Genomic DNA, 16,783 nt, shown 5'->3' on the forward strand with positions numbered 1-16,783 from the left:
TCAGTGGATCTACCATTCTGGGGTCTGGAGGACGGTGGCTCTCTTCTCACAGCTCCACTAGGCAGTGCCCAAGGTGGGACTCTGTGTAGGGGCTCACACCCCACATTTTCCTTCCACATTGCCCTAGTAGAGGTTCTCCATAAGAGCTCTGTCCCTGCAGCACACCTCTGCCTGGACATTCAGGCATTTCCATACATCCTGTGAAATCTAGGCAGAGGTTCCCTAACCTCAATTCTTGACTTCTGTGTACTCACAAGCCCAATACCACATGTAAACCACCAAGGCTTGGGGCTTGCCCACTCTGAAGCAGTGGCCTGAACCCTGTGTTGGCCCCTGTTAGCCTTTGCTGGAGTGGCTGGGACACAGGGCACCAAGTCCTGAGACTGCACAAAGCAGCAAGGCTCTGGGCCTGGCCCACAAAACCATTTTTTTCTTCCTAGGCCTCCTAGTTTGTGATGGGAGGGGCTGCTGTGAAGACCTCTGATAGAAACTTTTTATTACTGATTCAATTTTGAAATGCATTATTGGTCTGTTCAAGATTTTAATATCTTCCTGGTTCAATTTTGAGTGACTGTGTGTTTCCAGGAAAGTATTTAATATAGGTTTTCTAGTTTGTGTGTATAGAAATGTTTGTAGTAATGTTTGAGGATTTTTTTGTATTTCTGTGGTTTGGGTTGTAATGTCACCTTTGTCATTTCTGATTGTGCTTATTTGGATCCTCTCTCTTTTGTTCTTAATTAATATCGGTAGCAGTCTATCAATCTTGTTTAATTTTTGAAGAACCAACTTTTTCTTTTGTTTTTTTTTATGGATTTTTCCAACTCAATTTCATTCAGTTCAGGTCTGATTTTGCTTATTTATTTTCTTCTGCTAGCTTTGCAGTTGGTATGCTCTTGTTTTTCAAGTTTCTCTGGGTACAATGTTAGGCTGTTAATTTGAGAACTTTCTAAGTTCTTGATGTAGGTTAGGTGTTTAGTGCTATAAACATTCTGCTCATGTGCTTTAGCTGTGTCCCAAAGATTCAGATATGTTGTGTCTCTATTTTCATTAGTTTCAAAGAATTTTTTGATTTCTGATTAATTTCACTGTTTACACAAAAGTCGTTCAGGAGCAGATTGTTTAACTTCCATGTAATTGTATAGTTTTAATAGATCTTTTTGATATTAATTTCTATGTTGATTTTGCTGTGGCTCAAGAGCGTGGTTGATATGAATTATTAATTTTTTTAGTTTGTTGAGACTTATTTTATGGTTGAGCATATAGTTGATCTTAGTGTATGTGCCATGTACAGATAATAAGAATCTATATTCTGTTGTTTGTGGTGGAGTGATCTGTAGATATCTATTAAGTCCAGTTGGCCAACTGTCAAGTATAAGTCCAGAATATCTTTTTTAGTTTTCTTCCTTGATGACCTGTCTAATGCTGAAGTCCCACAGTAATACTGTGTCATTGTCTAGATCCCTTCATAGTTCTCTAAGAACTTGTTTTATGGATCTGGATAGTCTAGTTTTGGGTTTGTATATATTTAGGATAGTTAAGTTTTCTTTATGGATTGAGCTATTTTATCATTATGTAATGCCATTTTTTGTCCTTTGTGATTACATTGTTTTAAAGAAGTCTGCTTTATCTGATATAAGAGTAGCAACGCCTGCTTTTCTTGTTTTCCATTTGCCTGGTAGATCTTTCTCCATCCCTTTACTTTGAGCCTATGCATATTATTACTATGAGATAGGTCTCTTGAAGTCAGCAGACAGTTGCAGCCTCCTTTTTTATCTAACTTGGCACTCTATGTTCTTTAAGTGGAGCATTTAGCCCATTTACATTCAGGCTCAATATTGATATTGAGGATTTGATTCTATCATTATCTTGTTATGTAGACTTGATTGTATAGCTGCTCTATAGTGTCAATGTAGTACATGCTTAAGTATATTTCTGTGGTGGCAGGTATTGTTCTTTCTTTTCCATTTTTAGCACTCCCTTCAGGATCTCTTGTAAAGCAGGTCTAGTGGTAACAAATTTCCTTAGCATTTGCTTGTCTGAGAATAATTTCACTTCTCCTTCACTTATCAAGCTTAGTTTGGTGGAATATGAAATTCTTGGTTGGAATTTATTTTCTTTAAAAGTATTGAAAATAGGTCCCCAGTCTCTTGTGGCTTGTAAATTTCTGCTGAAACATCCATGGTTGGCCTGATGGTCTTCCCTTTGTAAGTGACCTGGTCCTTTTCTAGCTGCATTTAAGATATTTTCTTTCATGTTGACCTTGCAGAATCTAATGACTATGTGTCTTGGGGATGGTCATCTTGCATACTATGTCACAGGGGTTCTCTGAATTTCTTGAATTTGCATGTCAACTTATCTAATGAGATTTGGGAAAAATTTGTGAACTATATTCTTAAATATGCGTTCTAAGTTGCTTTTCTCTCACCTCTTTCAGGAACGCTATCAAATCATACATTTGGTATCTTGACATAATCCCATATTTCACAGAGGTTTTATTCATTTATTAATATTCTTCATTCTTCATTTTTATCTGCCTGTGTTACTTTAAAGGAATTGTCTTCAAGCTCTGAGATTCTTTCCTCAGCTTGGTTTATTCTGTTGTTAATTCTTCCAATTGTATTTTGAAATTTCTATAGTAAATTTTTTATTTCCAGTCTTTCAACTTTTAAATCATTTTGCTGTTTTCTTTTGGATTGGATTTCAACTTTTTCTTGAGCTTCCTTGTCATTCAGATTCTGAGTCTGACATTTCAGCCATTTCAGTTTGGTTAAGAGAAAACACTCTGGCATTTAAGATTGCCAGTTCTTTCGCTGGATCTTTCTAATCTATGAGGGCTGATGATCCTTTATCCTGTGAGGTAACTGTCCTTTGGATGGCCCTTTTTGTTCTTATGATCTATAACGCCATTGAAAATTAGACTGTGGTACAAGTTGGATGTAATTGAATGGCTTCATTTCTGGATGCTTTCAGAGGTCCATGGCTCAACTCCACAATCCTGGGCTGCGTGATCTAACTCTGGGTGGCTGGGACTGGGTTCACAGCTTTGTCCTCTGGTTTCTCAAGGTCAAGCACCAGCTGGGCTGGAGAAACCAGACTGCTTCCATACCACTGGTAACAACATTGTTTAGGGGACTGCATGGGGGCCGCAGGCATTAGTGCTCTGGAGGAAGTGACAGGGTTGCTTCAGGCTGGAGGGTCTCTGGTGAAGGGAAGTGGGAGCATGGCAGGCAGGAGGTGCTCTAGCAGGGGCATCACAGATGAGTGGTGCTCCAGTGGGGGTGGGGGGCATTGCAGGTGGGAGGCACTTTGGTGGGTCAGCTGGAGTGCTGTGGCCTAATGCGCTTTGAAGAGGTGGCAGTGGCATTGCATGCAATCACATTCCAGCAGAAAGCTGTCAGCCAAAAAGCTCCAGTGGCTGTCCCATTGTGCTGATGAAAGCACTATGGCAGTGGCCACCTGGAAAAGCATTCTGATAGGATTTCTGTGGCTGCACTGCATGCAGTCATGGCCAGGCAGGAACTCTGGGAAGGGTTGGTGGACAGTGATGTGAGCAGATCAGACTTGCTCCTGTGCCCTGGCAAAGACAGCTTTGCCCTCTCAAGGTCTGTCAGCTTCCACAGCTCAGACCCACCCCTTCCTTAGGAGTCATCCAGGGCTGAAATACATGCTGGCATGCAGCAAACCCATGCAGGGTTACCAGCTTCCTACTCAAACTGTTGAGAGTTTTTATCAAGAAAGGGCATGGCATTTTGTCAAATTCTCTTCCTGCATCTGTTGAGATAATAATGTGATTTTATCTTTTGTTCTGTAAATGTGATGTATAGCATTGATTTGTATACGTTAAACTAGCTTTTCATGTCAGAGATGTGTGCCTCTTGGACATGGTGTAGAATTCTTTTTATCTGTTGTTGAATTCAGTTTCCTAATAATTTATCATGGCTTTTTGCATCAGTGTTCATCAGACACATTGGTCTTTAGCTTTGTTTTCCTGTGGCGTTTTTGCCTGGATTTGGAATGTGTTTGTAAGTATTCCCTCCAGTTGTATTTTTTGGAAAAGTTTAAAATCGAAGTGCATTAATTCTTCTTTGAATGGTTGGCAGAATTCTGCCATAAAGCCATCCAGTCTTGAGCTTTCTTTTTTGGGAGGTTTTAAATTACCATTTTAATCTATTTGTTATTGATCAAGTAAGGCTTTCTATTTATTTATGATTCAATCTTAGTAGGTTGTATTTTTCTAGAAATTCATTCATTTCTTCTGGGTTATCCAGTTTTTTGGCATACAATTTTTATAATAGCTCCTTAGAGTACTTTTGTATTTCAGAGACATCCTTTGTACTGTCTCCACTATTATTTTGGCTATTCTTTAGTTTGGTCTTCTCTCTTCTTTTCTTAGTTGGTATAGCTAAATGTCTGTTGATTTTCTAAATAAAAACTTAAGGTTTGTTGATTTTTTAAAATGTTTTTAAGTTCTGCATGTGAATATTTCTGTTCTGATCTTTATTATTTCCTTTTTTATACTAAACTTGGGTTTTGTTTGTTCTTTTTTCTAGTTTCCTGAGTCATAATGTTATGCTATTTATTTGAGATCTTTCCTTTTTTAATGCAGAGAGTTATTGCTATAAATTTGCATGTTAAATCTGCTTTTGCTACATCTCCCATGTTTTGGTATTTTGGGGTTTTTTGTCATTTTTCTCAAGATAATTGTTAGTTTTCCTTTTAATTTATTCTTTGTCCCATTAGCTTTCATTTAATTTTCACATATTTGTGTATTTTTAATGATTCCTACTTTTGACAAACTGTACTTTTATACTATTATGGATAGGAATAATACTTGATATGATTGGAATCTTTTTATATTTGTTAAAATTTGTTTTGTAACCTAACATATGGTCTGTACTGGAGAATGTGCCATGTGAGCTAGAAAATAATGCGTATTCTTCTACTGTTGAACAGAATGTTCTATGTATTTCTGTTAGGTCTATTTGTTCTAAAGTGCTGTTCAAATCAAATATTTCTTCATTACTTTTCTGCCTGAATGTCCTATTCATTCTTAAAAATGGGATATTTAATTGTCCTTACTATTATTGTATTGTTATTTATCTCTCCCTTCATTGCATTAATTCTTACTTTATACTTTCAGTTGTTTCAATGTTAAGTGTTTATATGTTTATAATTATTATGTCCTCTTGAGGTATTGATCTTTTTATTATATAATGATATCCTTTGTCTCTAGTGACAGTTTTTGACTTGAAATCTATATTTTAATGATACAAGTACGGCCATGTCTGCTGTCTTTTGTTTACCGTTTTCATGGGGTATATTTTTCCATCCCTTCACTTTCAGCCAGTGTGTGTCCTTACAAATGAAGTAAGTCTCTTGTAGGCAGCATATAGTGAGGTCTGGTTTGTAATACATTTGTCCATTTTATGTCTTTTGTTAAAAAATTTAATCCATTTATATTTCAAATAGTGACAGGTAAGAACTTATTACTGCCACTTTGTGAATGGTTTTCTGATTTATTGTAGATCCTTTGTTTCTTCCTCTCTTATTCCCATCCTTTGTAATTAGTCAATTTTCTCTTGCTGCTTGTATGATTCTTTCTCTGCCTTTCACTTTTGACAGGTTGATTATAATGTGTCTCCATGAATACCTCTTTGAGCTTTTCCTAAAGTTGTTAATCTTGAAAATCGATGTGCATTTTCTTCCTCTTCTTCAAATTAAGTTTCCCCTTCTTTCTCTTTTCCTTTTGAAACACCCATTGGTAAGGTTTCATAAGATGATAGACAATCTTCATTTTCTCATTTTTTCTACTTCCATGACTCAGTTATTTTAAATAATCTGTCTTCAAGTTCACTGATTCTTTTACCTGATCAAGTGTGCTTTTAGCCTATTTAATAAATGTTTAAGTTTATTTATTATGTTTAAGCATGGAATCCTGGTGGTTTATTTTTAAAATTTCTATTTTCTTGTTGATATATATACATACAATTTCTTCTAGGTTGTAAAGCTGGTTCATCATTTGTAAATCAATTAATGTAACATGTCATGTCAATAGGCTAAAGAAGAAAAGACATGATTTTATCAATAGAAGGAGAAAAACTTTTACCAAATTTAAGCCAAATTATGATAAAACTTTTTAGAAAACTAAGAATATAAGAAAACTTTCCGAATTTGAGAAAGAATATCTACAAAAATACAGCTAATATTAGACTTAATGGTAAGAAACAAAATGATTTATTACCAAGATAAAGAACAAGGCAAGAATGTAGCTATGAGCCATCATGTTTGCAGTCCAAAATGCAAACCACACCAAATGTATTGTTGATGGGAATGCACAATGATACAGTCACTTTGGACAGTTTGACAGTTTCTCAACTTGCTCTTCCTGGATGATCCAACAATTGTCCTTGGTACATATCCAAATGAGTTGAAAACATATTCACACAAAAACATGCACATGAATGTTCATGCACATGAGCTGTTGAGAAACTTTTCATGCTCAGCAAATATATATCCAAATGAGTTGAAATCATATCCACACAAAAACATACACATGAATATTTATTGCAGCCTTATTAATAATTAACACAAATTGGTAGTAAGCAATATGCCCTTTAATAGGCAAATGAATACATACTGTTAGTTACATAGACATAATGGGGCATTATTTGGTGATTTAAAAAGTGAGACATTAGGTCACAAAAAGATATGACAGACGTTTAAATGCTACTGTTAAGTTAAGCCATCTGAAAAGACTACATACTGTACTATTCCAACTATGTCACATTTTAGAAAACGTAAAACTATGGAAAACCCACTGGTTTCCAGGGATTTATGTCTTACTGACCTAGTTCCCTCTAACATTTTACTTTTTTAGACCAAATAAATGCTACTCACAAGATATACTATTATGTTTTTAGAAAAAAAAGTAATTTGACTATCCTAAAACTGTTTCTGAAGTCAAAACTTATTGACAATCCAAACCTTCAAAATCTGTGTATATTTTCCAAGTGTTCACTTGAAAATTAATATAGTCATAAAAATATGCTTCTACTTTTCAAAACGTTTTTGAAATTTATTAGAATTTAATTTCAAGTGTCATAAAACATATTGTGGCATTAATCTTATTTTATTATGACAATACTATTTAGATTAAAAATGCTACTATTCAAAAAATTAACATATTTTTGTTTTTTATTTCTAAGAAAGTAATTAGCTTTGGTATACCAGTTTCTTAAATTTGTATTTGCATATGGTTGTATGGCCAGAATTGCTTGACAAGATCAATGAGGTAAAGAAATAATTTAGTCAATTTTGATGTTTTTCTTTGTTTCTTTTTTTAGTATTCAAAGACAGTAACTTTAGAGGGATTTTCAGTTGCTATGACACAGTTGCTTGGAATTAATCTGGGATTGATGACATCTACAACTGTAACTGTCCAGGAGCTACATGCGTAATGAATTCTAAGGCAATGTAAAGTATTATTTTTTTAATCAAATATATGTCTTCTCTTGGAAAATGTAGGCATTATTCCTTGATGTATGATGTATGATTTTTGCAGTGTAACTTGAGTAAGAATGTTATTAAATATATATGTGCTTATTTAAGACTTTACAAGTTTGACTATGGGATTTTGTAGAAACCATGTTTAATAGTATTGCATTCAACATTATAGTATATATAGAGAGCAGATGTTGATGATTGTATACTTGGGTTTACTAAAGTTTATTGGAGCTGTTGAAAAATTTTTCAAGCCCAGCAAGTAAAATGGTTATTGGCTAGCAAGAATCTTGAAAAGCTTAATAGACCTGGAATAAGGAGATTGCAGTAGGTAAAATGTTTTTAAAAAGTAGAAAGGCTGGCACTGTAAATAGGAATATTCTAGACATAGTGAAAATAAAGTGAAATACCATCAGGCCGAATAACTCTGAGTCAGGGGAAGAAACCCAGGAGTTAATATAAGAAATGAAGGAAAGCACCTGATCATGCAATCATGATACAGGGATTTGAATTTCATTTTACACACACGCACACACACACACATACATTTTAATCAATTTATTCAGTATGGGTAATAAAAATATCTCATAAAATCAATGTAAAATAAATCAAAGGGAAAAACAATAATAATATTTGGGAGGTGGTAGTTTTCATAATAATCTATAGTGGTTTATAATGATTTAGATAAAGGGAGATGCCAAGAATTATCCATACGTTTTCATATATTATAACTTATTAACAAATATTTTAAGAGGTCATTAATTTAGGAAACGAGAATAGTGAGGGTAAATCTTGACAACATTTTATATACATTATATCTGGGGTATTTTAAGTAATTCACTGGAGCTGTTAACACAGAATGAGTTATATAGTTCCAGATCTCAGAGAACAAGGGATATAAAATGTACAAGCCATCAGTATATGAGTAACAATTAAAACCACAGACAGATCATTTAGAAAGAAGTTATCAAGTTAAAAGAGGTATCTTAAGAGAAAGCTTTGAAAATTGCTTATATTTATAGGCTAAAAATTGAGGGAAAATCAGTAATATGAAGGATCAGAAAGAAAGAAAATATTAGGACAACAACCATGTTAAGGTGTAATTTTACCTAGAGTGGAATCGGATCACAAGTTCAGGAGATCGAGACCATCCTGGCTAACGTGGTGAAACCCCATCTCTACTAAAAATACAAAAAATAACCAGGCGTGGTGGTGGGCGCTTGTGGTCCCAGCTACTCGGGAGGCTGAGGCAGGAGAATGGCGTGAACCCAGGAGGCAAAGCTTGCAATGAGCCGAGATTGCACCACTGCACTCCAGCCTGGGCGTCAGAGCAAGACTCCATCTCAAAAAAAAGAAAAAAAAAAAAAAGAATAAAGGAAGGGTTGGGAGCCAAGTGGTAAAAACATCAGGATGTAGTTTAGTGTCTCCAAATTATCTTATAAAATAGAAAGAAAAACTATAAAAACATATGTATATACATACAAACACATAGAGACACACAGACACACAAAAGCCTATGCAAGTTCCCCAAAACCGGAACACACAGAATACCAGCAGGTGGGGCCAATCAACTGCCAAAATAAAACCTGCATTTAATAAGTAGTGGTGTGGGAGGAAATAGAAGGAATACAATGGGGACCTAAAAATCATACAGACTGGGAACTCAGAAATTTTGGACTAATAAAAACCTCAAAAACGTTTTGTTCCCATGAAGAATGTTTATTTGTAAGTTCATAGCATTATAGGAGCTGAAATTGGTGGAGATTTTGCAAATTGTGGGTGAGAGGAAAAGAGCTATTAACATTACTTAAGATGCTGATATGGTCTTGATCTCTGTCCAGAAAAAATCTGGTAAAAATGAGCAAATGTCTCATCCAGATTGCACTTTTTCAATATTATTTTCCACTAAAAGAAATATGGATATCTTGAAGAAATGACCGATTCCAAGGCTCAGGCAGAGAAAATTAAAAATTAGCCTGGAATGCCTTCTATAAAAAATAAGGAGATTCACAAAGTATCATGGAGATAACACAAAGGCCAGTTAGAAAGGGCTCCAATGGGCCAAAACTGGGACAATTCGAGTGTCAAAAATTATAATGGTACTAATGGACTACAACCCATTGAGTAAAATATGAAAACATGATTCCAAATTGATATAAATACATTAATGTATTTAAAATATAATTAGAAATGGATTGTTTACATAAAACCAAAAGGTTTCTCTCCAAACAATTATCAACAGACAAAGGAAAAAAAAGTAATTTTCCAGGGAATACTGGCATGGACACCTTAATCAACTGATCAAAGTGACTATTCTCAGTAATATAACAAATCGAGATTGTTCACAACTTTTTGTATTGCAATGAAACAAACAAAGCAACACTGCTATAATACTATTGTAAAGATGCATAACCTCAGTCTAATCATAAAAATATATTTTATAAACCTAAATTAAGGTAATTTCTACCCCAAAATTGGCCTGTAATCATCAAACTTATCAAAATCATGAAAATCAATCCAAAAAAAAAATCTTAGGAATGTAAGGTAAGGAGATGTGGGAACTAAACGTGATGTTTGATTCTGAACTGCATCATTTTGCTACAAAATGCCAATATTGTGATGTATATAAATGTTTGTAACACACCATTATTTCCTGATTTTGAAGGGTCTGCTGTGCCTATGTAGGAAAATTCAAATTTATGTAAGATCTATATATTAAAATATTGACATAGTTTGCACCTGTGTCCCAACCCAAATCTCATATTGAAATGTAATCCTCCAATGTTGGAGGTGGAAACTTGTGGGAGGTGATTGGATCATGGGGGCATATTTTTCAGGAATGGTTTAGCACTATTCTCCTTGGTACAGTTCTAACACTAGGGAGTGTGTTCTCATGAGATCTGGTCATTTAAAAGTATGTAGCACCCCACCCCTCACTCTCTTGCTCCTGCTTTCACCATGTGATGTGACTGCTTCCCCTTTGCCTTCTGCCATAATTGGAAGCATCCTGAAGTCTCCCCAGAAACAGATACTGCTATGCTTCCTGTACCGCCTGCAGAACCATGAGCCTATTAAACCTATTTTCTTATGAATTACCCAGTCTCAGGTATTTCTTTATAGCAATTCAAGAATGGCCAAATACAGAAAATTGGTACCAGAAGTGAGGTATTGCTGTAAAGACACCTGAAAATGTTGACGTGACTTTGGAATTGAGTAACAAGTAGAGGCTGGAAGAGTTTGGAGGACTATGAAAAATACAGGAAGATGAGGGAAAGTTTGGAACTTTATTTAGAGACTGATTAAATGCTTGTGGCCAAAATGCTGATAGTGATATGGACAATGAAGTCTAGACTGAGGTGGTCTCAGATGGAAATGAGGAACTTATTGGGACCTGGATCAATTGTCACAAATTTTATGCCTCATAAAAGAGCTTGGCTGCATTCTGTTCATGTCTTAGGGATCTGTGGAAGTTGAATTAAAGACTGATGATTTATAATAACTGGTAGAAGAAATTTCTAGGAAGCAGTATTTAAGTTTGGCTTGGCTGCTTCTAACAGCCTATATTCATACACAAGAGAAAAGAAATGACTTAAAGCTGGAATCTTATTTAAAAGAAAAGCAGAGCATCAAAGTTTGGAAAATTTACAGCCTAACCAGGAGAAAAATTCAAGCAGGCTTCTGAGTAACCCAAAGTGTAAGACAGGAAGTTTTTATTGCTCTCTTTTACTATTGACCGTAAGTACAAAAAACTTTCTGTTTTTCTTTTCTGTCTACTCTCTAACAGGCCAGTTTCAATAAAGCTTGTATTAAATTTAAGGATTTGATGCAATTTTTAAAAATACATTTCCTGCTTACTAATAGACACAACCCTAAGTTCAAAGATAAAAAAGAAACAGCTGCTTTGTTGAAACAGCTGCTTTGCTAACACATAACAGTGATTAACATGTTTATAATCATTATTAAGATATTCCTCTTTGTAATGTCTAAAAAAATATGATTGGTACCAGATAATATTGATAATGTATTGGTCAGTTTGTCTTGATAATGAATGGCCATAAAAGGAAAACACTGCAGAAGATTAGGTGGAAGATGGGGCTAGCCTCCTGCTAAGTGAATCTTTGTTTCAAATAGTAACAAGATTTTTGATCTATGCATCTCTTGGGTATCTTTGCATTCTGGCTGACAATTCTAACAAGCTTTCATATATGATAGCAATAGGTCATTTTAGCTCTTTGCTTTTTTAGTCCACAGTGTGCAATATTTCAGAAGAGTAGAGAGAGCTTCTCCCTTCCAACATTCATTTCAATACTTGGTAGTGGAGGAAAACATGACTGATCTTGTGAAACTGAATTTCCCATCACTGTACTATCACTGTATCTGAGGGTGAGTGTTCAGATTATTACCCTGTGTCAGAAGCAGATTCATGAGATTTATAACCCCCTCATAGTGGAGGTGGAACAGATCTTGAAAAGAAAATTACTTGAACTGCAAAATGAAAAAGATGTCTATCAGACATTTTATTTTCATTAAGCATAAATACTTTCTAGTTTTTTTGAAGAAAAAAGATATTTTGAAGAAAATAGGATGCATTTTAACTATGAGTGCTTTCACTAGAAATTTTTTAAAATTGGAGTGAAATTCACAAATCATAAAATTGACCATTTTCAAGTGGCCAACTCAGTGGCATTTAGTACATACACAACATTGTACATCTATCTACTTCCAAAACATGTTCATCAACACAAAAGGAAACCCCTGACCCATTAAGCAGTTGCTCACATTCTCCCTTCCCCTCAGACCCTGGAAACCACCCCTCTGTGTTGTCTTAATGGAGTCCCCTATTCTGGATATTTCATATAAGTAGAATTGTACAATAGTTGACCTTTTGCATCTGACTTTCTTCACTTAGCATAGTGTTTTTGAGGTTCATCCTCCTTGCAATATGTATCCATACTCCATTTCTTTTTATTATTTGAAAGTATGTTATTTTATGTATATTTACAATGTATTTATCCCTTCATCAATAGATGGATATTTGGGTCCTTTCCAATTTATTTCACTAGAATTTTTTTAGTAAATCCGTAGTTTAAATTGTTAAGTGATAGAAATGATAGATGCTAATACAATGTACCTTTTGAAATTTTTGACATTTTTTATTAACCCCTTTATATGTATGTGTGTGTGTGTGTGTATATATCTATATACACACATTTTGTTTCCCTTTGTCTCACAGATACATAAAAGAGGACATGTTTGCAGGAAAAGCATAGATCTGTGTGGTTTTACAGAATATTACAATGGAACATCTGAGTTTTGTGTACCTGATGTGAAATCTGCTGATTATGAGCTATGCAATAAGACTGCCTATTGTCTTAGAGGAATATTCCAAGATAGGGATGGACAGTGCATGCAATTATTTGGACAATGTAATAATTGTATTTTTCTAGGTTCATTTTTAAACTGTAGTTATTCTAAAGTCAGTAATCCATCCTATAACCATGAAAAGAGTGTTGTTTTTTTAAATCCAAACTTAAAAATAAAATTGCAATTTAAAGCAACTTTGAACTATATCAAGAGGTAAAATGGACTTAATAATCACAGGACCAAAAAAATAGAGCATTAGTCAAATATCAGATGACAGAAAGGGAGCACACTATTAGAATAGTAAATAAGAGAGAAAATGACTGATCTCTCAATTATTTCTACACTAAAATATCACTTTTGCTCTTTCCACCCAAGTGGGTAGTTTTTAGCAGGTGTTTCTCCTTTGTGTATAGACAATAATTACATCAAAAAGTTGTGGTGGATGACACTGAATGGGCATTATTGCTATATAGATATCTCCATATTAATTTACTACATTTTTATTTGTAACTAATTTTTTAAAATGAGTAATTGGGACTTCTTTATTTATGTTTTCAGTTGCTCAGGGTGCTCCTTATCTGTGTTCACAAGAAGTGAATTTGCATGCCAACAATTTTGGAAACTGTAAAACTAGTTCCTATAATTTCGAGTACACATTTTTAAACGTGTACATTTTTCTAACGTTGGTATGTGCGTGTGTATTTCAGAGGGTCACTTAATACAAATGAGAGATGTAGCATATACAGGTGAGTTTATATTTTGCACTTTATAAAGTGGTGTAGGTTCTGAATATAGTTGGTGGTGTAATCTAAGTAACATTTTGAATTATCATTATATTTTGAGCTGTTATTTACCTAGTATATTGTGTCCTTAAGTGAAAAATGGCTAATTTTTTCTGCCTTATATTCCCAGACGTGTCCTTTGTGCAAAGCTAGTTTGTCACTGGAAAAGTACAGAACTAATATGACATAAAGATGATGATGCTTAATATACTTACCTTGGAAACCATGTATGTGTGTCTACATTTTTACGAAATTCATGTGGTAGCATAAAGGATAACTCCTATGTAAAAAATGGTACTTTTTGTGGTCTAGAAAAGGTAAATAAAAATTTTACTTGATACTATATGGTGTGTTTCTGCATACGCATAACAGTGTGAGTGAGAGAGATAGGCATCTTTACTGTTTTATTACTGTTACACATGTTTATTACTGCATGATCTTGAGATTCAACATCAGAATTCTTGTTGGTCAAAGGAACTCTTATTTTACTACCTGTCATTTTTTATTTTGAATTTTGCCATAGGTATTTAAATTTTTCTCATATTTGAGAACTAAATCTCTTTGTGAGGCAAGAATCTTATCTGAAATAATATGCCTAAACCTAGAACAAAAAATGAAATGAAACAACATTCCAAAAAATAAGGTCAGAAAATCTGAATAATTAGAACATTAAAGAAATACAGAAAAAAAAAACCCAAGTATTTAGCAATTGGCAAGGACTTGTTTAATTATAATGAAAGTAAAATATTTATTTGCTCATCGACCTACTCTCTGAATTCTTTCTCCAAAATCATGACATACCTATTAAAAATTTGGCACGTGCTTAACAGTAAAACATAGAGTTTAAGCTTTACTTATTTTTGAGAGGCATAATAGATGAAGGATTTTTGAACCAGTGCCATTGAAAAATTAGTTGACTGATGAAAAAGTACAAACTTATCACACATTTTACATAATTTTTATATAGATCCAATATTTTAAGAAAAGAAAAACAAGAGGAAAATGGAAATTAATAGTAAACTTATCTCAGAATGGGAAAAGTTGTTACCACATAAAAATAATGAAGTAATAAAGAAACATTCTTGTGCTGGTTACATTATAAAGGAATATGTCAACCTTTCAAAGGATGACAAAATTGATAAAACAAACTGACAAAAATGTTTACTATAAATATGACAGGGTAAATACATAATTTACAGCTAATTTAATCATCAATTAATTAAAGAAAAAGCACAAAAATGATGTGTATATGTGCTATACTTCAGAAGACATTTGATCTTTGTCCCTGGTTCCTGGTGCAGAGAACCTAAAACTATTAGAATTTCCTGAGTGACAGGCCTGTCCTTTGTTATTCATAATGAGCCCTTTTCAATCAACATCTGAGTTTATGTTAATGCAGTAACTTAGGGTAGGGCCCCTAGATAGCCTCAGGATGGGGCTGGTCACCAGAAAGACCAAGTGATTAGAAGGTTGACACTCTCAGTCCTACCCAATGACCTTTGGAAAGGGACAAGGTGAAGCTGGTGATTGAGCTCCATAAAGACTCTGTATGTGGCTCATGCCTGTAGTCCTGGCTACTTGAGAGGCTGAGGCAGGAGGACTGCTTGAGCCCTGGGGTTCGAGGGAAGCTCCAGTGTGTTTGAATTGTGCCTGTGAATACTCAACTGCACTCCAGCCTGGGCAGCATATGGAGGCCCTATGTCTAAAAACAAGCAAACAAATAAACTTCTGAACAAAGAGATTCAGAGACAGCTTATGGATTGGTGAACACACAATGACTTGCTGGGAGGGTGACGTGTCAGGAGAGGGCATGGAAACTCTGCCTGTACCACCTCGTCCCCATCAAATACCTTGCCCAACGCATCTCTTCCAGTGGGCTGCTCCTGAGTTATACCTTTATACTGCTATACTTTTTTTACAGTTCTATTTTATTTTTAATAGACAAATGACAGTTGTGTATTTGCATGGTATACAATATGATGTTTTGAAACATGTATATACTGTGAAATGAACAAATCAGTCTAATAATTATCATATTCATTACTTCAAATAGGTATAATTTCCTTGCAGTGAGAACATTTATAATCCCCTTTCGGGTATTTTGAAATATACAATATATTATAATTAAGTATACTCACCTTGTTGTGCAATAGAAGATCCAAACTCATAATTAGCTTTGTACTCAATGACATGTTTTTCTTTTCTTTGTTCACTCCTCCCCTAACTCCTTGTAACCACCATTCTAGTCTCTACTTCCATGAGTTCAACATGTTTAGATTGCACATGTGAGTGAGATTATATTTGTCTCTCTGTGCCTGGCTTATTTTACTTAATGTCATATAGTCTCACCAGTGTTGTTGAAAATGAATTTCCTGTTATTTTTAAGTCTGAATAATATTTCATTGTGTGTGTGTATGTGTGTGTATATATATATACATATATATATATATCTACATTTTTACAAAATTCATGTGTAGCATAAAGGATAACTCCTATGTAAAAAATGGTACCTTTTGTGGTCTAGAAAAGGTAAATAAAAATTTTACTTGATACTATATGGTGTGTTTCTGCATATGCATAACAGTGTGAGTGAGAGAGATAGGCATCTTTACTGTTTTATTACTGTTACACATTTTTATTACTGCATGATCTTGAGATTCAACATCAGAATTCTTGTTGGTCAAAGGAACTCTTATTTTACTATCTGTCATTTTTTATTTTGAATTTTGTGTGTATGTGTGTGTATATATATATACACACACACACACACACACACATATACACATCACATTAAAAAATATATATGCATCTGTTGATGGACACTTAGGTTGTTTGCATACCTTGTCTATTGTGAATAATACTACAATAAACACGGGAGTCAGATATCTCTTTGGCATACTAATTTTATTTCCATTAGGTAAATACACAACAGTGGGACTGCTGGATCATATGATAGTTCTCTTTTTAGTTTTTTGAGGAATCACTGTACTGGTTTTCCAAAATCACTGTATCAATTTACAATGCCACCAACAATGTATAAGCATTCCCTTTTCTCCACATCCTAACCAACACTTGTTATTTTTAATACTTTTGATAATAGCTAATCCGACAGGTTTGATGTGATGCTTCATGTGGTT

General features: G+C 34.3%; 1 protein-coding gene across 1 annotated transcript in view; it reads left to right on the top strand.

Moving 5' to 3' along the window:
* LOC100982897 (disintegrin and metalloproteinase domain-containing protein 5) overlaps positions 1 to 9,597 on the top strand; it is a 121,426-nt gene extending 111,829 nt beyond the window's left edge. Inside the window, exon 19 of the mRNA XM_003823322.6 lies at positions 7,344 to 9,597. Within this exon, the coding sequence (XP_003823370.5) occupies positions 7,344 to 7,405 (62 nt within the window). The 3' untranslated portion in view covers positions 7,406 to 9,597. The remainder of the gene's footprint in view (positions 1 to 7,343) is intronic.
* Positions 9,598 to 16,783: the final 7,186 nt, after the last annotated feature.

The sequence above is a fragment of the Pan paniscus genome, chromosome 7 (genome assembly GCF_029289425.2).
Source record: "Pan paniscus chromosome 7, NHGRI_mPanPan1-v2.0_pri, whole genome shotgun sequence".
Lineage (NCBI taxonomy): Eukaryota > Metazoa > Chordata > Mammalia > Primates > Hominidae > Pan > Pan paniscus.